The sequence below is a fragment of the Eutrigla gurnardus genome (genome assembly GCF_963514095.1).
Source record: "Eutrigla gurnardus genome assembly, chromosome: 13".
Classification (NCBI taxonomy): domain Eukaryota; kingdom Metazoa; phylum Chordata; class Actinopteri; order Perciformes; family Triglidae; genus Eutrigla; species Eutrigla gurnardus.
Window position 1 is genome coordinate 27417906 of NC_139936.1, and position 24620 is coordinate 27442525.

Sequence of the window (24620 nt, forward strand, 5' to 3'; positions counted from 1 at the left end):
CCAAGTCAAGTCATTTTTTATTAAGAATGTATTCACTTTAGGACACTGGCCAGTACAACACAGTGCGATATACATCTTTACTTTCAAATAAAAAAAAAGGGGACAAACAAGGACGTAGAAAATAAACCCCCAAAATCCATGACAGTAAAACGTCATGTACATAGAAACCTGGGACAATCACTCCGAAGACTCGATCAACATGTTTCACTTGTATTGCACTCCGTCAATAGAGGGGACGAGACACGGCCAACGAGAGGGGGCAGAGGTCAGTGCTGGAGTGCATCAAGTGACAAAGTGCTTTTTTCGAAGCGCAGTGTGAGCGGGTGGATGGAAGGCAAACATCACTTTTAGGATTATCACGGAGGGGAGTCATTTAAACATTGTAGTGAACAAACCTTCCGTCCACTACTGGAGTGTTGTGATCCGACACGCCGACATTCTGAAACATTCAGTTTGACGCATGGTTTCACAGGAACGATTGTGGATGCACATTAATGGGGATGAACTTGTGGGAAATTGCACTTTTGTTGCAAAAAAAAACAAAAAAAAAAACAAACATTGTCAAAACATGATTGGGTATTATGTGAGGACTACAAGGTGAAAGTATGGCTTATAATGAATGCTTACAGCTACAATCAATCTGTTAAAATGAGGCAAGTCTGGCTGATTATAGTGCTTCTATATAGATAAATACAATTTGAAGAGTGTATTTGTGCTGATAAGGAGTATGATTGACAGATGAAAAGTCACTTGGCCAAAAGTCCCACATCCAAAGACGAAAACATACTTAAAAAAACATGTATACAGTATACAGCAACTGTGACAAGGTTAGAGTTTTGGAGTGTAACACAGTCTATTGTAGTGATGTAATGTTTTCAAAACTAGTTCTCTGTTAAAGCAAAGGTAATACAAATATAACATCTCCTAAGTACAGTTTCTAACATGATAATACCCTCAGCAGTGTTTTGTTCTCTATGTTCCAGAAGGAAACTCATGAGTGTCTGAAATGTTATCTATGGCATTGCTGGCATGACTCCCATCACTGATAACACACATACGTCTGACATAGACACAGCCAACTTGGATATATTAGTCAAGTAAAGAAACTAAATACAAAATCTCTTGAAGAGGATGGCTGGATTGTCCTTGAGCAAGTGATGAAGCAAATCCAGGTTAAAGAGACGTTATGGTCGCAAGGTAAGTGTGGCCCGACAGGACAAAATGGCCAATAATGGCCTCTCCTGCCTCCAGCCAACTTCTTCTGGTCCCTATAAAGTGTTCATGTGACGGGCTTCCTGGGGCTTCCACAGTTTCAAGCATGAAATGGATAAAGCAGAGCAGCCTTTTTCCTCCTTGCTTGTTTTTTCTTTTTCCATAAGACAGAGACTCTCCATAAAAAGGCACCATGCACATTTATCAACCCAGATGGAAAGAGAACAAGAACACAGATAGAAAGAAAATACATCAGCAGCTGTAGATTGCCCTCTCCTGCTCTCTGGGTCGAACGTTAAGGCTTCTGTTTCATATAGATTCATCTGTTAAGGCGACCTAGAAGGGAGCATGGGAGGATAACAGGAAATATTTAGTCCTTTATGTTGCTTAATAGCACACAGTGAAAGATTACAATGAAAAACTATCTCAGCTCACTATTTACCTAGCTGTCATTTTCATACTGACTCAAGCGCTTCTTGGACTTCAGCTCTTTCAACCACTGGGGGGAGTCCTCCTCACTGCAGGGATAAGAAGCAGACAGCTAATGTTAGTGCAGGGACCAGCAGAGAAACAACTTCTCATCTCCATAGAAAACACAGGGTCTCACTCATGAAACGTTAAATCCCCCCGGTACTAAACTCCTCCTCCGGATTCATGAACGCCGCGTTCTTCTGATGTGCTAGCAAGTGTGAATGTTCATCAATGCCAATCAATTGTAAACTAGTCAGCAATTAGCATAAATGCCCACCCACGAAACCCCATATAAGGAGGTGATGGTTACTATGGAGAGGTGCGTCCCGTTGACCTGCACACACGGTGCAAGCAAACACAGAGAGGGAGAGGAAGAAATACTTTTCCGACACTGAGATTTAAGTTATTTTGGGTGAAGTGGAGCTGAGGGAAAAGATATTTCATGATATTTGATATTTCATTCTGTGAGTAGTGGTGAGACAGGGACAGGTCAAAGGTCCACATCCATCCAAGAAGTCAAAAGAAAATGGTATTATCTTTATTGTTAAAATTGTTAAATGTTTCTAATCTTTTGTCACGTTTAAAATGCGTGTTTTAAAGCCATCTGCATATTGTAAACATAATTGGATGCATTAAAGCTATATTTATGTGCATTCCTTATTTACACAAGCTCTTGGAATGTTCAGAGGCACAAGAAGATTTTGTTTTACCTACAAAAAGTTCAGAGCACTAACATTTTGATGAATGCCCAGACACAAGTGTATGGGGTCAGTTCAGTCTCATTAATAATGAATGCACAGAGAAGGATTCACAAATGTATTTTGTGATTTATATATAAATGACTCTCTTCTCACAAATACATTTCGTTTTAAATAAATGTAATATAAATCCATAAATATATGAATTAAAAAAATATTTGCAATTTTCATCAAAAATGTATTTGTATGTTCTTACATTTATATACTATGGAAGCGCATTGCATTCACTGGATAAAAAAAAAATTAGACGCCTTATCTCGTAATTACGAGAAAAGATCTCGTAATTATGAGATCATGATCTCGTAACTATGAGATCAGGATCTCGTAATTACGAGAAAAGATCTCGTAATTACGAGATCCGGATCTCGTAATTATGAGAAAAGATAAGGAAAAAGAAACGTCTGTCAGAGAAGTCCTCTCTCAGTGGCAATGATGGCGCTATCGCAGTTAATCTGCTATTACCACCTTCTCGGCTTGAGACACTGGGAAATTTTGAGGTTTCTGGAAATGAGTATTGTTGAGATGGTATCAATATCAGTATGTCAACACTGCGCAGGCATCTCAAGACGTTGGGATTCCTGATCTCATAATTCCGAGATGTTTTCTCATAATTACAAGATCTTTTCTCATAATTACGAGATCATGATCTCATAATTACGAGATCTTTTCTCATAATTACGAGATCTTCTCTCGTAATTACGAGATAAGGCGTCTAATTTTTTTTTATCCAGTGAATGCAATGCGCTTCCGTAATATACAAACTGTTAAACTTGAATTTAAAAGACGCTTTTCATTTGTGAACTTGTTTGCATTTATTCGTGAACTGGTCTGTATTTATTTGTGGATTTTTGAGACTCTCCTAACGTGGCTGGATTCACAAATGCATTTTGTTCAACAAGGAACTCTCTGTAGCCAATCAGATGCCTCCCTCGTTTTCAGCCAATCACATGACTGCATTCCCACGAGGGGTACCTCACCATGGCCAGAGCACAGCTTTTTCTCTGCGCATTTTGCGCATTTGCGTTAGCTAACTAGTTAGCCATAATGCTTTTAGACAACGGATCATAAGCTAACTTACAAGCTACAAACAAGCTAATGTTGGCTAGAGAGAGAATAAAATCACTTTTTTAAATACTTTTTGTTCTTATTTCTTTTACCGAAAAGCAACGCAAAATGCGCAGAGAAAAAGCTGTGCTCTGGCCATGGTGAGGTACCCCTCGTGGGAATGCAGTCATGTGATTGGCTGAAAACGAGGGAGGCATCTGATTGGCTACAGAGAGTTCCTTGTTGAAAAAAATGCATTTGTGAATCCAGCCACGTCAGGAGAGTCTCAAAAATCCACAAATAAATACAGACCAGTTCACAAGCAAATGAAAAGCGTCTTGTAAATTCAAGTTTAACAGTTTGTATATAAATGTAACAACATACAAATACATTTTTGATGGAAATTGCAAATATTTCTTTAATTCATATATTTATGGATTTATATTACATTTATTTAAAACGAAATGTATTTGTGAGAAGAGAGTCATTTATATATAAATCACAAAATACATTTGTGAATCCTTCTCTGTGCATTCATTATTAATGAGACTGAACTGACCCCATACAAGTGCATTTCCCTCTGCAAACAGTTTACACACAAATCCTGCTCAGTTTCATGAATGAGACCCGATCTGTCTACCTTGTGGAGCTTACCCATTCTCTTTTCCACCAGGTGGGGGCAGTACACGCGCTGCCCCGGGAAGAAAGGGGGATTTTGGGGAGAGACAAAGCTGGGAAGGAGAAGGAGTGGGTGCATCGATTAGATTGTCAGAGTCGCCCCTCTTCTTCAGCTGGGCCTGACAACAGGAATGGGACACATTAAGGATCTATACAAGGACAGTTCCTTCACTGCATGTGTATAATCTGTGACTAGAGAGTGCAAAACATGTTAGATTGACAACCGATATATGGCATTAGCCAGGATTGGTTGACATCCACATGTGATGAATACATGTGACAAGATGAGCAAGACTCACCTTTAAAGCGGAAGGATCCATCCCAGGGAACAGGGCGACCCTCGGTGGCTGAGAGGAAACAGCAGAGTCGCCTCCTCTGGCCTGCTCCTCAGAGTCGGAGTCATTGGCTTTACTCTCAACCCTTGCCTCTGCAATATGGACACACATATTATTGTCAAAAAGTGCATTTGGACTATAGACTGTATATAAGACGTGGACGTAGTCATGGCGACGTCACCCATTGGATGTGGACTACGGTTTTGAAGCCTCCATCAAGGGTCATTTTCTTATAGAATTCCAAGCAATCAGACTTTCAATCAGACAAGATCCTGGCTCATCTTAGGTGCTAACCTGTGGAGTCTCTGTAAAGCCAGTCCTCAGGGGTTCCCCCTTCTGACAGCAGAGCAGTCTGACGGGCAACTCTGGACGGCCGTGTCCGTGGGGCTCGTTTTTTCCCCAGCTGGGCTCTGGAGCGAAGAGCCCTGGTGTCTAACAGAGTGGTCGGAGCCTGGACAGCCAAACACCAGAGGAATACATGAGCCAGCATGTAAACGTGTTGGTAGAATCAGGGGATGAGTGATTAAAAAGGATCGTCTTATAAGCAGCTTCAGATATGAGAGACTGGTAATATGTGCCACCTAAAGCAGTGAAGTGTGGTGACCTCAGATAACACTTACGTCAGGGAAAGACAGTGGCTGGCTCTCAGAAGAGGAGGAGGAAGGGAGGCTGTCCACAGTATCAAATAGTGAGGCGGGATCACCTGGTGTGTGTGGGGGGCTGGGTTTCCTTGGTGAAGAGCTGAGATTGCTTTCTGAACTAGGAGTGGCAGGTGTGAGGCTAAAGAAGGTTAAATAAAAAGGAGAAAAGTGGGGGGAATAGTTAGGAAGCACTTTAAAACAAGGTTGTGGTTTCACTAACAATCAAATAGAGTCTGAGTCACGACTTTCCTTGTTTACTTCACTGTGGGAAGCTAGGATTTAGCTGATGTACCTACAAAGAGACTGCCATCCTAAATAGAGGGATTCATATATCACAATGTCATATATGTGGTCATATATGTGCACACACACATACATGTATACATACTGTATTTTACAATTGTACTTCTTTTTAAAAATGTGCATTAAATGACTAATCTCATCTTCAACCGTTTAATGCGGTGTCGGGTCGCGGGGGCGGGAGCTTCAGCAGGGGCCACACTTCCCCGGAGTCGTTTAATGTTATGATCATATTTTCTGACCACAGGAGGACATCATCAACAATCCCCCCAAAGAAATAGAACACCAACAAAGAGTTTATGGATTTATCTTGCTACACCGGTGGTTTTCTGTGGCATATGGCTGTCACCATTATCAGGCTGGGACTACACATGCAAACAATGCTTGTTTGCAGGATTCATTCATGTTTGGATTCTATTTTCTAACTATTCAGTGTTGTAAAAGTGTTTATAAAAAAAAAAAAAAAAAAATCAGAGCATCCACAACACAGGGTGATGGTGAGAATCTCATATCATCCCTGGTGATTGAAGGCCTTTACACACCAGGGGCATTTTTCCCAAGCCATTCATTTGTAAGTCAATGCATTTCAAACTGTTGTGTTTGTCATGCAGACATTCATTAAGGAAAATAGTACATAGCAAAAAGTATCTTTTTTGGAATGAGTTCAATTTCTTAAAGATTTTATTGATTCTGTCACTTTCAGCCAACAATAGACTTAAATGCATTCTTACTTAGTGTTGCACGGTCTACATTACTAGAAAGGTATCCGTTTAAGCGGTACAATACCCCGTTTAATTACTACCGATCCTTTCAGAGTAACAGCCTTATGTCCGATGAGTTGCCTCGATGTGTGACGGTGTGTGCCCGATGCTTTCATGTCTAGCAGCTGAACGCTAGTTCACGTTAACAACACTGAGCTGACTGAACACAGCTAGCGCTGCTGGAGGACCTTCAACGCTGGATTAAGTAGAACATTTACAAAACAAAAGTGCCGTTTGGAAGTATGTAGCATAATAAGCTAACGACCGGGGCAACAAGCCGATATGCTAGCAATGCTAAAGTAGAGTTGAGTCGAGTAACACAACGAACGTGGGGAAGCATCTTAAAGACCTACACCCGGTCTTTATTGGGACCTTTAAAAATCAGTAAAGCTCATGTTTTAATAACATTGAAGTTTTAAATGATCAGGTCTTTTGATTTATCATAACGCTAGCGGCTAACGGCTAAAAACAGCAACATAATGACGCAGCTAGGCAGCTGACGTCATCGGTCCTGCCCTTCCGCTGAGCCCTTCATTTGGATGATACAATAACGTGTCTGGAAAGTCAACCAGCAGCGAGACAGAACCAGCAGCAGCCTGCTCTACCAGCAACGCAAACATAGTGCCACGTCACCAGAAACAGGATGTAAACAGGACATATATAAGTCAGGGGCATCAGCAGCATTTGATATGTGGGGGGTCTGGGGTCCTCCCCCAGAACATTTTGAATTAAGTAGATGCAATTTCCTGCATTCTGGTGCATTCTAACATGTAAACATGTTTAACATGACATGCTTTGTCATTGTTATACGACACTGTTATACGACACTGTTATAAGGCCTTTGCAATCGTAGTTACACAACTGACTACAGAATCTAAACAAGCGTTTGCACAGTGTATATCGCATAGTGGCATATACAGTCATGATAGCCTAAATATTGATCTGAGAGTCCATCGTTCATTTACACAAGGTTTTTTTCTCAGCTACTTAAATGATCCACTGCCCCCATTTCTTTCTCATCTCCACACCTTTTTTTTCGTTTCAACACGTTTTCGTTTTTCTTTGGCTGCGGTGGAATAGTCAAAAAATAAGGTCCTATCTCCTATTTCTTGACCTCTGCGGAAAACGTCACGGGGTTAAGGAAAGGTGATAACAGAACTCAAAGGATTTAGGAAAAGTCGACCGTGGTGCTAAGAGAGACTTTCACTAACCAGTGAAACAGGAAGGATTAGCTGCTGGACCTGAAGCCGGTCAGTGAACCAGCTGCTTATAAAACCAACAACATGGGGAGAAGTGGACGACGTGCTTTTTGTAGTCCATTAGTGTAGATTCTCCAGCGCAGACGCACGCCAATCACCGGTGCCGATCAGCAGCATTATAATGACGTAGCTTAGTGAAAGTCCGGTCGGATTCTCTGAGCACCGCGGTCGACTTTTCCTAAATCCTTTTGAGTTCTCCTATCGCCTTTCCTTAACCCTGTGATGTTTTCTTAATCAAAGGTCAAGGAATAGGAGTTAGGAATAAGAGTTAGGAACTCATTTTTTTACTTTTCCACCACAGCCTCTGTGTAACTTCAAAGGGAAGTCAGTGACCCGGCCGAGGGTCAGGCTGAGCCAATCAGATTGAACAAAAAGTGGAGCAGTCCAAGTTGGGAGGGGCCGTTCGCATCCCCCCCCCCTTTAATTGACAGTATTGAACTGGTCCAGTCCGACTTTCAAATTCTAGTATTGTGACAACCCTATTCTTACGAGAACATTCTTACAGTCAGGTTTCAGTTATGTCGAGTTGAATCCAGTTGTTATGAATCACTGACAATTAAGATAAAGCTCCCAAATAATTTATTGTTGATATGGATTATTATTATGTCTATTACATAGACATTTCCCTTTTCAACTTTGGCCGACTACATTGATTTCAGTGGTGTTTTTATGTTTTTTTCAATGCAATGGAACATTCTGATGGAACATTGCCCTGTGGTATATACACAGAAGACAAATAAAGACACATGACATCTGACATCAGCTTTACAGCATGTTTACCTCTCATCGGAGCGTAATCCCGTCTCCCAGGTCCCATACTGACTGTCAGTGTCACGGACCGGTGATCCAGAGTCCTTCCACTCCTCTTCACCACGGACACTTTGCTTCTGCTGCACCTGGAAGCAAGAGGGAGACGACAACTATTCATGAATTAGCATGAAATTGGGTCTAGTTATATAGTAAGTTATATAACAGAGCAGTTTGAGAGATACCAGTAGCAACTCTCACATGACAAATGTATTATTATTATCACGATATGAAAATTTCTTGTTGCGATCATTCTGGCCAAAACAACTCCGATTCACAATATTATCCCAGTAATCGTGAAAATAAAATTAAAATGAGCCAAAAACAAACTGGAATCACTTCACATTTTGTTAAGAAACACAAACCGGTATGTTGATTGCATCATAGATAGAACACATAAATGACGAAATAAAATCAGGCTCTTTTTCACATAGTGAGTCAGACAGCTTTCTCGATACACTTGTGATGATAGTCACGATTATTTCAATAATGGAAATTCACCACAATCAAAATATTGTGAGTGTCAATCGCAATAACATCCTACATCATCCCATCAGTTAAGTGTGGTAAATATTTGTGAATAGGGCATTTAAATTTGTATTGCTAAGCCAAGCTAATTCAGTGGTTGGTTTATCAATGTGCTACTGAAGACTCAACGGTGTTGTTCATGGAGCTGCTGAACGTGAGCTAGCAGCAGATGTACAGTAATGAAAATGTGAGGGGATGAGTTAATGGAGACGAGACGAGAGTAGGAACAAAACGGAGATGGTGGGTGAGTGATGAGTGTGTTTGCCGTCTACTGAACCATGCCTCTTTTAATGAGGCTGGTACAGAGGACATACTGTCTGGAAAGCACACAGCGCTCACAGAGGCACACCTGCACATGAACTGATAACCCTGGCCCATATAAGAAAAAACAATAGAAAATCCTTCTGTCCTCAGATGTTGCCCGAGGGGTGGACAGAGAAATGTGATACACCTGGCTGTGTAATTACCAAGGTTCCTAGACTATGAGAGCAGTTCACTAGAGATGGTTCAGAGTTCTCATTCTTCCAGCTTTATGAAAAGCTGTCCTTGTTTTCCTAGTGTATATGAGAGCAGAGATACAACAGAAGTACTTCCAAAAGAGTGACAATGAGATAGAAAGAAGATTGTGATTATACATTTGGATTGAGGGGGCCAAGATAGCTGAAGAGATTGAGAAAAAAAGAACAGCGGTGCAGGATGTCATTCATCAGCTGAGCCTTTCCTGACAGGAAGACAGATAACGGTGAGAATGGCATTCAACAGCACTCCCTGCATCAGAGAAAGCACTTGTTCTCAAATCCATTCTCTTCTCAAGGATTTACAGCACTCACACTTCTCATGTTGATATCACAGGGTCACTCAACTTACAATTACATACAAACACTTCAGAGTCCTGCTTCCACTGACAATGAACAAAACATCTCATCCAAATCAGACTGTATGCAGACACACTAAGCATATATTCCACTTATCTAATGATTTTGGGGTAAATTTAATGCTAAGGTCACTAAATGAGCAGGTCTTCCTCAAATAGGCTACAAAGAGATGGGTGATAGTAAATCTGAAGTACAGAAACATTATTGGGGGATTCATTCACTACAGCATAAACAGAACGACGGATCACTCACATCAACTGCATGGCTGTTGATCTAACAATAGTTGCCTTGAGGAGTCTTTCATTAATTATATATATGTACAACGGACTGTGGCCCAGAAGAATTGTGTTAAGGCTAATTTACAGGTGTAGAGCTCCAAGCATGCTTCAAATTAAGTGCTTATTGGATCCAAGATAGGAATCCACTAATACCATTTTTTTACAGCCCAAGTACAAGTACTTGCATTTCAGAACCTCTACTGAGTACCTGCTACTGAGTACCTGCCTGTCTGTCAATACTTACTTCCTGATTGCACTCTGCCGATCTGGAGCACTCGTTTGGTGTTCTGGGGGAGCGGCTTTCAACAGAGGTCTGAACCAAGGGGGCGGGACTTTTTCGGTTCAGGGCTGCGTTCAAAGTCAAAGTCTCTGTGTTTTTTCAAATCAGTTACTCAACCTTTAATAATACCATTGCAGGTGTGACAATAACTATCTATATTTTATTATTATTTTCATCAGATTATCCTCACTTTCTGACTGTAACATGTTACAAATAGAATGATGCTTTCCTGATCCAAACAGAGCAGAGTTTGCTCTAGGGATGTTAAAAATCAGTTAAACAGCTAAAAGAAGTATTAAACATAAAAAAGCTAAGAGTCTTAAGGAGCAGTATGGTCCACCTTAAAGGCCAGCCCACCTTAAGTGTTCCTGAGTCAGAGCAGCCAGAGTTGTTGCTAACTTGGATGCTAACTCCCTTCACTTTAATCATCAGCTGTCTGACAACAACACACAGGAATTTAGGGTCTTGAGGAGTTGTAGGATTTATTCACCAACAAATAAAGTGTACCCACAATACACTGCTACATTTATGCTGTAATGTTACTGCTGACTTCATAGTCACTGTCACTCACACTCTCTCTCTCTCCACTAGACATTGGCAGGCAGTAATACGCTGGTGAAGCCCTGACAGATTCTACCAGCAGACACAGCTGATACCTCACAGCTCAATGAAGTGATGTGGTGGAGACTCACTAGCTGGGCAGTTTATTAGGCCCATGGTCAAGGTTAAAGTCAACATGCCTTAATAGTATTGTATGCAGTTCTATTACAGTCATTTTATGAATTTGACTAGTAGAACATGAGCATGGTGGGATCGTCATACATTCACATTTTTTCAGTTATTGTGGGCATAAGAATTCCCAATAATGAAAGTATTGCAATATCTATAGAACATTTGAATAGAAAAATGCTACCAGTCAATGTATCTATAACTTGGGGGAGGGAGAAAAAACCATGAACGTAAAGAAACTTAAATAATTTAAAAGGCACTGGATTATTTACATGGTATTATCTCATCCATCCATCCATCGTCTTCCGCTTATCCTGTATTCAGGGTTGGAATTATCTTATGTTTATCTTAACATAATATCATCCATCCATCCATCCATCCATTATCTTCCGCTTATCCGGGACCGGGTCGCGGGGGCAGCTGCCTGAGCAGGGACGCCCAGACTTCCCTCTCCCCAGACACTTCCCCCAGCTCCTCCGGGAGGACCCCAAGGCGTTCCCAGGCCAGCCGGGTGACATAGTCACTCCAGCGTGTCCTGGGTCTTCCTCGGGGTCTCCTCCCGGTGGGGCATGCCTGGAACACCTCCCGAGGGAGGCGTCCAGGGGGCATCCGATGCAGATGCCCGAGCCACCTCAACTGGCTCCTCTCGATGTGGAGGAGCAGCGGCTCTACTCCGAGCTCCCCCCGTGTGACGGAGCTCCTCACCCTATCTCTAAGTGAGCGCCCCGCCACCCTGCGGAGGAAGCTCATTTCGGCCGCTTGTATCCGGGATCTTATTCTTTCGGTCATGACCCAAAGTTCATGACCATAGGTGAGGGTAGGAACGTAGATTGACCGGTAAACCGAGAGCTTCGCCTTTCGGCTCAGCTCTCTCTTTACCACGACGGACCGATACAGCGACCGCATTACTGCAGCCGCTGCACCGATCCGCCTGTCAATCTCACGCTCCATCCTTCCCTCACTCGTGAACAAGACCCCAAGATACTTAAACTCCTCCACTTGAGGCAGGAACTCCCCCCCGACCTGGAGGGAGCAAGCCACCTTTTTCCGGTCGAGAACCATGGCCTCAGATTTGGAGGTGCTAATCCTCATCCCGGCTGCTTCACACTCGGCTGCAAACCGCCCCAGGACATGCTGGAGGTCCTGGCTCGAAGGAGCCAACAAGACCACATCGTCCGCAAAAAGCAGGGATGAAATCCAGTGGCTCCCAAACCAGATCCCCTCCGGCCCACGGCTGCGCCTAGAAATCCTGTCCATAAAAATAATGAACAGGACCGGTGACAAAGGGCAGCCCTGCCGGAGTCCAACATGCACCTGGAACAGGTCTGACTTACTGCCGGCAATGCGAACCAAGCTCCTGCCCCGGTCATACAGGGACCGAACAGCCCTTAGCAGAGGGCCCCCGACCCCGTACTCCCGAAGTACCTCCCACAGAATATCACGAGGGACACGGTCGAATGCCTTCTCCAAGTCCACAAAACACATGTGGACTGGTTGGGCAAACTCCCATGAACCCTCGAGCACCCTGCGGAGGGTATAGAGCTGGTCCAGTGTTCCACGGCCAGGACGAAAACCGCATTGTTCCTCCTGAATCCGAGGTTCGACTATCGGCCGAATTCTCCTCTCCAGCACCCTGGAATAGACTTTCCCGGGGAGGCTGAGAAGTGTGATCCCCCGATAGTTGGAACACACCCTCTTTTTGAATAGAGGGACCACCACCCCGGTCTGCCAGTCCAGAGGTACTGTCCCCGACCGCCACGCGATGTTGCAGAGACGTGTCAACCAAGACAGCCCCACAACATCCAGAGACTTGAGGTACTCAGGGCGGATCTCATCCACCCCCGGTGCCTTGCCAACATAATATCAATTTTTCATTTTTAAAATATCAGCAGCATATCACGACGCTGCTGGTCGCAAAACAAGCCCCTCAAACAAGTTTGTTTGACCATCTGACAAGCACATCTGTTAAATGTATCCAGGCTCTTTAAAAGTGTCAAACACCTTTCTGACAGCAGAATTGGAAAGGCTGCCAGACAGACTTCTGTATTTTTCATAAACAGATAACCAGACAATCATGCCTCTTCAATGCAAACATTGACCAAGTGCGCAGAGGAATTAAAGTCAGCAACTTTTTAACTTCTTTCTCAGTTCCAGCTGGAGACCTTGCTATTATTGTCATTCCTCTCTCTTGAACCAATCGCTGTACACTGTACACTACAAACTATCATAACAAAATCGTAAAACCAGGTCTCGGAAAATGATGGTGATAAAAAAACTGATATCCTATGTGTGCGTGTGTGTTACTTAGCCTAAACACACCCAGAACACACCCTCACCTGATCCGCACAGAGGACAAACACTGCCTTTGCTGGAACATGTTGAAGAGAGACACCATTCCACAACAGCTTTAAGAAAACACTTACGGCAGGCCCTCAAAGAAGAACTTGTAATGCAGGTTTGGAGGCTTGTTTGTAATCTGATAACATTTATTATTCAGTAAAATAGTGGTTTTAACAGTCTATTAATACTGAACCTCAATCAGACTCTTTTTTTGCAGTCTACATTAAACTACAGACAGTGTCAGGTGAGACAGGTTTATAGGGCAGAAAATAACAGGGGACTTTTAAGCTCTAAGATTGTTTAATTGTTCTTAGTGGACAATCACAGGTGCAAGTTGTGCCGTCAACCACAGGCATGGAGAATATGGTTGGTTCAGTAAGTAAGCATATTGAACCAACAGATCGACTAGTAATGATTCATAGTTGTCAGGAACAAGGCTTTTCCTTAATAACATTAGCAATAGCCAGAGACGGGAAGGGCGTGTCGGGGGGGAGCATAACAAAGAGCGGATGAATAGAAGGATGAAGGAGAGAAAGGGCTGATCACTAAATAGGGCTGACTGACATTCTGACGAGAAGGGGGCAAGACGGAGACGTTGGAAACTACTACTTGATCACACAACGATCGTAACGCGACGCCACACTAACACATGATGGAGAAACAGCGGTCTATGGATTATTCCAACAGTTAAATAGAAAGTGAGTAATTTTATTGCTGTTCCTTAAAAAGGAAAGAGTTCTATGGCAAGCACCTAACAGATGGTTTTAACAGTGTAGATGCCATGATTGTGTTTCCATGAACAAAGACAACAAAATATCCAATACGCATTACATGAAACTTTCATATTGTTCCTTGTCTAGTCGTGGTATGAGCTCATCCAAGTTATTATATATGGGAAATGACTTGACCATCTCAAATACTGTTAAACCATTAACAGCCATAAAGATCCAATCAATCAAACATTATAATTGCAGGACGCCACCACTCTCATCTGCTCTCATCAACCTAGCTCGGGTGGAGTGGGATAATATGCTCTGCATGCACTAATGTAGCAGTAATCACCAACAATACCCTACAGATATTCAAAACTATTTCCCCAGCGAGCATGAATCCCATGTCAGAGGAAACTCTTCTAGGCCACCCCAACAGTACTGTTATTATTTCATTACATAAGTAGTTCATACAGACACAGGGTTCAATGCTGTACAAAGCATCTAGTAAGAACAGCGGGAAAGAATGTAAAAACCTGACTTGGCTTAAGAATTTTACTCAGCGGGCACTCGACCTGACTGAAAAGGATTATTCTCATTTCTATCAGCATGGTGTTTGTTTTCCTAGTTTTGGTCATAGCTCCGATTGGTTGACCTTGACAATGCTCTTTGAACATCCAAATCCAAAATAATTTCTATTTAATCATTAAAGCCCACCATTGATAAATCACGGCCGACATTTCTCCACCAGTCTGAAAGTGCTTATAAATTTGTGTCATTTATATTTGTCCTGGTGGGATAATAAAATTGATAAACTTTCTTTTTGCACATATGATTTATTGTATTTTTATTATATATTTGTATTTATTGTATGAGATATGAATACCTCGTAAATTACATAAACTGGTGACTGGTTAGTGCATGACAACTTGGCCGCTTAAAAACAAAATCTGATACAAATGTCATGTCTTAAGTACTGAAATGGTTTGGAGAATCGGAAACCTGTCATCTTACAAAACCATTCGAGAATATGAATGACTGTTTATTTACTAGTATAGCCATAAGGGCTGCCAGTTCAACTATTCAGTGACTAGGTAATGTTAAACTCCTAGGATGAAAAAGCATTTAACTATTAAGAACAGCAAAGTTCTCTAGTTAACTGGATATTGGTTCACAGCATAACAACTCTATTAGCTAAAGTTCTGGTATTGTTGTTGCATAGCACAGGTTCATATCAGACTGTATATAAGACGTGGACATAGTGATAGTGACTTCCAGTTTTGAAACCTCGTGTTCAGCATTTTGGCTTGTCGCCATTTTTGCAAACAGTGAAGGAAGTAACCATATTTGGAGTGTGAGGGAGTGACGGGTGGATCTCATAAACACAAGCAGCAGAACGACCACCCGAGGAGCATCCTTACTGGATCTGGATCCATCTGGATTCTGGTGAGAAGCAGCTAAAAAAATTAGCTTCGTAATTCAAGGTCAACTTTACAGCTGAGGGTTAAAGTCATCTTAGTAGCTAACTGCGTTGATGGTGTGGTAATGACGATAGCAGGGCTGAGGTAGGAACACTGTGGTAGCGACCTGTCAATCACAAGGTAGCCCCACCCTAAAGCATCTCCTGCTTTCTTGTCTGCTGGACTCTAAATGGACCATCATGTACTAAATGAACATCATGCTGGATTGTAGAAGACTTGAAAATAGAGATTGAGACCATAAACTCATGTTTACAATGTTTACTGGTGGCCAGTAGAGGGGCTTCACTTTTCAGAACCGTAGGCTGCCTGGTTCATGCCAAAATTAGACAAAACCATGAATCAATTTCAAAGGTCACGCATGCCTAAAAATGTCCATTATCTTCTTTTATCTCAGCCTCTGGAAATGTGGTGTGTTGCTGTTGTCCATAGTATTCAACATAATAATGTACAGACCCACATTATAGTTCAGATGCAAATTTCCACTTAGTCCCCAGCTTGGCAAATACAAACCTCTTTAAACAATGTTGTGCTCAGGGAGAAATGGGTATTCCCAATTTCCACATCCTCTTCTTTACTGGCTAACTGGAAACTGTCCATTACCAGTTGGCCATTACTGACCTCTTACTGTCATTCATCCACTTAACACCGGCACAGTGGGGAGGCACATTGCTCCCAGAGACCACAACCGCAGTAGATGATTTCTGAGACTTACTAAGATATGCCAACCCAACTGACAGCCACACAAACTTCATGAAAACACCTCTTATCTTTAGGATTTGTGACTCATGAGGTGTTTGACAATATTCAGCAAACAGGCGTAACCTAAAGATAGGAACAACTTCACTGCACTGCATCCATATCCCTACATGGATTTCTAAATCTGTCCTTTAAATAGAGCACACACCAGCTTGGATGTCAGGGGGGAGACAAACGATAGGAAACCAAGGAATCAGATTTGCGTCCTCTACAAGTCTTCTCCTATAACGTCCCTAATTCCTAATACCAGTTTTCCTATTTGATCAGTCCTTGTGTCTAATTTTATTACTCAAAACACAAATTATAGGTGACATGAAGAACCAGTACAACCACAGCTTTACTAAACAAACAGACTAACATAAACAATATAAGATGGAGAAGAGCTGAAAGCACAGAACCAGATAGATGAGATCAGGAAGGTAGGTAGATGGGTTGGAGTTCTTGACATGTTTGGCTAGAGACCAAATAGTTGACGAAGGAGCAGCTGTTACCCCAGTGACATTACAAAATTGCATGGACATTACTGCAAAATGACTTGAATTCCACTTGTGCTTTATTTAACTTTAACAGATGTTAAAGTAATACTGCAGAGCATATAGCTGTTATATTTTAACATGTGAATCACATTGGTGCCTGGCAAATACATATAGTTTGTGATGGTATCAGAAGGGTATTATGGTATTGGTTCTACCCTGGTGTATCTGGATTTAAATGTGTGTGTGGTCTTACAGCAGTGGGAGTGTTGGGTGCGGTGCGCCTGCGTAAGGACAGACGTTGCTGGCTGCGCAGCGAGAACCTGCGGATAGACTCCCTGCTTCGGGAGGCCAGGGAGCGCAGGGAATTGGTCCTCTTGAAGTCCCCAGTCCCGTCCTCTCCCTGACCTCCCCTCTCCACCGAGCTGGACAAAAAGCCGAGTGCCCCATGAAGGGAGCGACGGACATTTCCCACCCAACCTGAAACCTGGGTGTGGGCCACTGACAGCTTGTCCCCCAAATACTCCATCACAACCCACTACTGGTAAGGCCTGCTGTGTCAGAATAAAGTCTGTGAACTGAGCTGTGACTCGCTATTATCACAGCAACAAGGGATGATCAGAGGCTAGGTGTGCTGGAGAGGTGACAGTCCAGGAATGTTGTCTTAGCTATTCACTGGTGGGTCGATACTGCAGCAGTGAGGAAGGTGACACCGAACAATAACACAGCTCAGTCCATCCAACGTGGTGATGTTGATGGTGTCTACTGCTTACTGCACTGCAGCGCTGATAATGCCAGTCATCCCCTAATCGTTACAGGACCGAGCCTTTTCTTAATCTCACTTCTAAAGGGCCTCTCTGCAGTGCACTCCCACTGGATCTGACGGGACTCTGTTTATACTGTCAAGGCTCCAGCCTCTTGGCCTGAACTGAATTGCTAGGGTCTCTAATGCCAATTCAATGCACAGAGATATACTAGCTATGATATGATTGGCACACCAACGCCATGGGCACATAAAGGTTCGGCTATGTAAGTCTAGCACTTACTATTAGTTATGTAGGACACTATGCTTTGTGAGACAGCCTCAAAAACTGCTGTGTTTCCTACCAACAGGTTCTCAGCCATGCTTACTGGCCTAACCCTAACCACTCAACTAAAAAATGATAAGCAATAAAAGTAGAACCACATCCTAAACATACCGTGTTTGGCACAACAATAAGTTATCTACTTTCATCTTATAGATAGGCCTACTGAGCTAAAATGACTGAGTATGAGCATTGGTTTCTTGAAGAATGCTCTGTGACCCCTCTGCCAAGTCTCTAGATGTCATATTCTCAGAACCGATCCCAGCTTCAATTACAGCCGAACTGACAGATGTCCCAGGGCTGTCGATGATGTGTTGCCTCCAAAACAAGGCTCAGGTTAAAAGTTGAAATATCCATACATCCAACAAGACTACATTTCCATGGTGCCCGATACTGTCCTACACTCCGTCAAAAAGCTGTGAGGTGAAATGGTGCAGGACAGCTGGTGGAAAAGGAAGGGTGCTGTAGTCATTTGTATTCCATAAGAAAAATAAGAGGCCAACCAACTGACGCCGAATAGAGTAACAAGAGAAAGCACTGTGACAGGGAAAATCAGGGAAATCCAAACCAGAGGAGAAAATGTTCCCCTCCTCGCCTTTTTCTGCAGGTATGGGCAGGTAGGAGAAAATGCGTCAGCAGTGTTGCTCTCTGTACTCAGCGCTACAGGACTCACCGCCAAGGAGAAACTGGGTGGAGAGAGAGGAAGTGTGAAACAGAGTGTGTGTGTGTGAGAGTGAGTGAGTGAGTGAGTGAGAGAAGAGAGAGAGAGAGAGAGAGAGAGAGAGAGAGAGAGAGAGAGAGAGAGAGAGAGAGAGAGAGAGAGAGAGAGAAAATGGGAGGTCCTTGATACAGAGCGGGAGGGAGAGATGAGGGTGATATATGTTTTGCGGTGCTCAGCCGCTCCAGCCTGATTCAGTTGCAGGGCAAGACATTGAAGTGTCACAGCCAGAACAAAGACGCAGTGGAAACAAATGTAGACGGAAGGAATGAAAGATAGAGAATGGTGAATATGTTGCTGTTACACAGCAGTACATGCAGATAGGAATGTGTTTGTGTATCATGATAAAGAGAAAACTATTCATAGATTGATTGGGTATGAAAGAAAACAGGTGTGGCTCTACCCGTGAAATGAGATTGTGAGTCAACCAGTTCGTCAGCACACTGTGGCCAAAAGCAAGAATCACAACAGTCACATGAATGTTTGTTTAAATCGTGCTTCCAGTCAAACTCACACAAACAGAAGAAAAGAGTAGTAAACACTTTCAACTTAGTGAGGTCTCTGTTTACCTGAATGAAGTCACAGCAGGAGACTCCAGACACACTTCAGAGTTAACCTCAGCACAAACTGGGACAGCTCATACGCCCCCTACAGGTTATCTGACTCACTCTTCTATGAAGTGCTGTGCAAAAGGCAAACAAGCTGTGAGGTTCTCAGCTTCCAACAGCAAACAAACGGAGCCTGATAATCGCGGCCTCTTCTTGGATACTGTTTGCGACTTTTGTGTGAAGCTAAATTACTCATATTAAAGCTTAGGTTTATTTACAGAAGTATTTGTTACATCAGTATTCTTATTTTCCTGTGGTAAAAAGAATATATTATTCTGTCTTCGTCAAATGATAATTGAGAAAATCCTCACAATCTCTGCTGAAATAAGTACTCATTCAACAGTAAAATAATTGACTTTACTCATATGATTTGAAAACTGCTGCTTTTCTCATCTAAAATTAGAAATACGATGCTTTTCGTTCTAAAGCAGTTAGAAAATGTCACATTAGCTGAGTGGGAAATTGTGGTGGGCAAATTGTCCATCATTTTATCGATAAATAATGAACAAAACCAAAATCCTAATAATCAATTATGAAAATAAACATTATTTGCAGCCTTACTCAAAATTGGTTGCTTTTAATCATCCAAATGTTACATTTTACTACATTTATCATCAAACGCACATTGCTAGATAAGATGAAGGATGGCAGTAAGTATTAGCTTAACTGATTTCAATACAATTATTAAAATAGACTAACAGAAAAAAGTAAATACAAAGATTTCAAAACACCTATGTTATTCCAATCTTTCCAAATTCCTTTAAAATTGCTCCGAATGCTAAATGTCACCAATTGGGAAGTGAGTCATCGCTGTTCATCACTTCCCCTTTTCTGATGACATCATCAATCTGTACACAGCCCTGGCTAGAAACCCAACTTACAACTGTGATAGGAACAAACATTCAGTATCATGCAAGAGGACGCACATATTGTACAGAGAAACATCTCCAAGAAGAGAGTTGCTTACCCAGAGGCAGTGTGGAGTGAGGCAGCATGACCACAAGTACAACACAGCACTCAGCCCAGTGCCCATCTCTGCTCTGCCCCACTCACCAGCCTCAGAGGCTTACTTACACCAATGATGTCACCACATAACTATTAGCTCATCTGTGTGAGTCTCAGGATGCCAGTAATAGCAGTAATACTATTTAGGCATCATCAATCATCATCTGATATACTGTATGCCAACAGTAATGGATTTTGGTTTCATATTATTTGTAATTTCTGTAAAATCCTGAAGCAGATTTATAAAACACGTTTTCTGGGATTTTTCATGGAGGTGTCTGCTTTACAGCAGGGCTAGAGCCATAGACTGTATATAAGAAGTGTTTTGAAGTCTAGAGGTTGGCATTTTACCGATCGCCCTTTTGGGTTCGTCGCCATCTTGTTTTCTTGTTTTTGTTTTCGCATTCAGTCAATGGAAGAGACCATATTTAGACTGCGGAGGAGCAGCAGGCTGATTTGATAGACACAAGAGGCAGAGTGGCACACTTAGCAGTCTTACTGTATCTGACTTCTGATTGAAGCTGTTAACAAAGTTAGCTTCCATAATTCAAGGTCAACTTTATTTTAGTAGCTAACTGTATCACAGTGACGGTAGCGACCTGTCAATCTCGGTGGCCACGCACTAAAACATACCCTGATTTAGAGACTATTTGATTCTTAATGGGACCATACTTTACTAAATGAACATCATGCTGTATTGAAGACGTGAAACAAGCAATTGAGACCATAAACTCATGTTTACAATGTTTACTAAGATAATAAATCAAGTGAGAAGTAGGCTAATTTTCTCATTGAGAGTCACACTTGGATGGCCAAAGGAGAGAATGCAATTTTAGGGCTTCACTTTTCAGAACTGGAGGTTGCCGTCTGGCTGGACCTGAATGTGTGACTATTTGGATATTTGTTTACATTTTCAATTTCAGATCTACTTTTATGAAATAAATGAAAACATATTACACTGTAGATCATTTTGTGGTAAGCCATGACCTGGGTTAGGTATTTGAATGACAAATGTCTGCATTAAACATAATCAGCAGTCTAATAATTAATCGTGTCACATTATTGGCATTGTAATATAGACCATGGCAAAAAATAAAATGTTAAATACATGTGAGGAGGTACTTTAATGCAACCCAGTATAACATTTTTTTTTATATAATTATTTCAAACAAATGAACACAAACACATTGAACAACAACGAGGAACTACTGACACCAGGAAAGGTGACACTAAAGTGAAACACCACCACTAGATGGTGGTAGTGATCTCTGTATTACACAGAGTGTAATCATGACACACAATGGACTGTACTTCTGTTCATAGTGCAGGCCTTCAACGTGGCTCTACAAGTACAGTCTCCATGCCTGGATATAGATGATGTATCGGTGTATGTATTGTTTAGTTGTAAATATCCAGACACATTTCAAAATATATGAAAAAACAAACGATCATAGACTACAAGGTTAAACATTAGGAATACTTCATAACCAATAACCAATCAATGCTGAGGAATAAAGTCACACAAATATAAGGACTAATGATCGATCAATCAATCAATCAATCAATCAATCAATCAATCAATCAATCAATCTCACTTCCCAGCTTTCCATGCTGACAGGCTTCTAATATACTTTATTAGCAGAGAGAACATGTACTCATTAACCATTTGACTAATCCAATCCTGAATTACAGGCCCGAGGGTGGTTTTCGGCCGCTAATTCCCTAGAATATGATGTGGGATGGGTGGAGGCGAGTCTAAAGGGCCCTGCCATCGACATTAGTCACCAACTCTATACTACCCGAGTACCTGAGCACAGCAGCATCAACTTTCAGTCAACCAACTGCATTCCTCTACCTCCTACCTCCCGTCTGTATCCAATGCATGACAAAGTCTCTCTCTCTATCTCTCTCTCTGCGCATGCGTGAACGTGGTGAGAGCATGGTGAGTGAGTGACTGTGATTTCTATCTTTTCTCATTATTTGTATGTGAGCTACTTGGTGTTTTGTTTTTGTTAGTTAGTTAGTGGCTTGCCCAGTGTTTTTTTCGGGGTGGTGGGGGGGTAGTTGGGCATTATGCCTGTTGTGGGCAGCCAGGAAGAGCTGGAGAAGCTCACTCGCGGAGCGGCCGGCAGGGAACGCCAGTACTGCGGGTACGGAGTGGCGGTGGAGGACCCAGGTGCCTCGGGTTCGGATACGGTTGTGAATGGACATGGTAGCAGTTCAGTGGAAAAAATAGACGGGGGGGGGAACAGAAAACACAGAGAGCAGTAACAATGATAAATTGGTGAATGACGTGTCAATGGAAGACGTGTTTGATGAACGGTGTCTCAGCATAAATGTAAGCAAAAGAAAGAAATCAGCTGATAAAGGGCAGGGGGGAGGTAAAACCAGGTAGACTCTGCAGAGCTTCTCTGATGAGGAAGAGGAGGCTGAGCTGACTGTTTCTCAGAAGGAAAGAGTCACCTCCTATTCTGTGGAGAAGATCAGGAGGTTTTTAGCAGAGACTAAAGGTCATAGGGCAGTGCAGACTGAGCAGTTCTTCCCTGATCTAATTGGTTTCATCAGGTCTGTGAATCAACTCAGAAAAGACGATGCGTTCAGCAATCAGGAGATTTTCAGACTCAAGAAGCTGGTGACTAAGGCCAGAGTCACTTTGGTTGAAAATGATGACTAATTTCATGAAGATGTACATTTTACTCTCTGTCACTGTATTTGCTGCATGTTTTGGTGTCATGGTGAACCTTAATATTGGGACCATTAATATTAATGGGGCACGTAATGAAGCAAAGAGAGCTTCTCTGTTCAAACTGTGTGAACTGAAGAAGCTGGATGTGCTGTTTGTCCAGGAGACTCACAGTGACAGTAAAAATGAGGGGGACTGGAGGAAGGAGTGGCGAGGGCAGGTTTTCCTCAGTCACAAACAGTCCAACAGTGCTGCGGTACGAATCCTTTTCTCCAGAGCCTTCAGTCCTGAGAATGTGGAGCTGCACCACATCATGGCTGGACATGTTCTCATGGTTAAAGCACATTATGAAAAGGTTAAAATGGCCTTCCTGTGTGTATATGCTCCAGTGGTAAGAATGAACAGAATTACTTTTTTAAATGAGTTATGTGATGCTATTAGTGGTGTTTCTGATGAATATTTATTCCTGGGGGGTGATTTTAACTGCACTGCTGATACGGCACTGGACAGAAATCACCTGGAGCCCCATCCTACCTTGTCTGCTCGGCTCAAGCGTCTCATTGAGATGCATGATTTGAAGGACATGTGGAGGGGTTTTAATGGCAGGAATAGACAGTATACCTGGTCTCACTGCAGAGACAACATAGTGTCTCTGGCCAGACTAGATCATTTGTATTGTTTTAAACACCATTTTAGTGTTTTTAAAAGTTGTCGTATTGTCCCGGTGGGTGTGTCGGATCACTCCTTGGTTGGTCTTTTTATCCAGAATGTAAAGACATCCAGTGCCTACTGGCATTTTAACACAGCTCTTTTAGACGACCGTTCTTGTGATGGAAATTATGTACTTCTGAGGACTTACACGAGAATGTTCAGTGTAAATGTGACCTGTGGCCTGTGGCCATTTGTGTGTCGTTTGCGACCTATGTGTGGTTTACGACCCAGGTGGGGTTTGCGACCCATGCAAGGTCTAGATAAACATCAGAGTTTATTAATTCTGTCCCTGTGAATTGAGAGTAAGAACACACCCACAAAAGACAGATAAATACCATGCTTGTCTCACAACACATTGAGTCTTTACTTTGTAACGGACCAGCATGTTGCTCTGTGAATTCTTCTCTTGATCAAGATTAAATCCCTGTTTGGACTTTGAGCTGACTCCGATCTCCTTCCTACAGTTCTAAATTATCGCAGAATTATTTTAACAGTTCTTTTAGAGAGGCTTTTAGGTTTGTATGGCTTTCACATAGGCAGAAGAAGTTCACATTCACATCAGTGCAGAAGTGGTGGGACTTTGGAAAAACTGTCATAAAACAATTTTGTCAACAGTATAATCGCAACGTCACCAAACAAATCAACAGGTCCCTTCAGGACCTGAGGTACAGCACTTACTGAGCTTTACAGGAGATCAAAGGCATGTTGAAGCCCTTAAAAGTAAAAAGGCTGCTATAGCCAACCTGTCGGGCATCACAGCACAGGGAGCATTGGTTTGGTCATGTTTTATGAACGCCTCCATGATGGATGCCCCTTCCAAGTTCTTTTTCAACCTGGAGAGGAAGAATGGCCAGAGGAAGGTTATCCACTGCCTGTGCTCGGACAATGGATTTTCTCTCACCGAAGTCACTGAGATCCGAAGGCACGCCACATGTTTTTATAAAGACCTTTTTAAATCTGAGTTAGTGGAGGATCTAGAGCTGGAATCTGGCTAATGGCAAGGCTCCAGGCATCGATGGGATCCCGGTTGACTTCTATAAGACTTTCTGGCTGGTGGTGGGTGAGGACATGTTGGAGGTGTTGCAGGAAAGTTT

At 42.4% G+C, this 24620-nt stretch overlaps 1 protein-coding gene across 3 annotated transcripts in view; it reads right to left on the bottom strand.

Annotated features, from left to right (window-relative positions):
* Positions 1–24620, bottom strand: part of LOC311022648 (uncharacterized protein) — a 50565-nt gene continuing 25945 nt past the window's right edge. For all 3 annotated transcript variants that reach the window (XM_084024092.1, XM_084024091.1, XM_084024093.1), the window contains 7 exons: positions 8240–8355; positions 5119–5278; positions 4793–4949; positions 4463–4590; positions 4140–4282; positions 1655–1730; positions 1–1548 (listed from right to left, as the gene is read on the bottom strand). In XM_084024092.1, the coding sequence (XP_083880218.1) occupies positions 1655–1730; positions 4140–4282; positions 4463–4590; positions 4793–4949; positions 5119–5278; positions 8240–8355 (780 nt within the window). In that variant the 3' untranslated portion in view covers positions 1–1548. The remainder of the gene's footprint in view (positions 1549–1654; positions 1731–4139; positions 4283–4462; positions 4591–4792; positions 4950–5118; positions 5279–8239; positions 8356–24620) is intronic.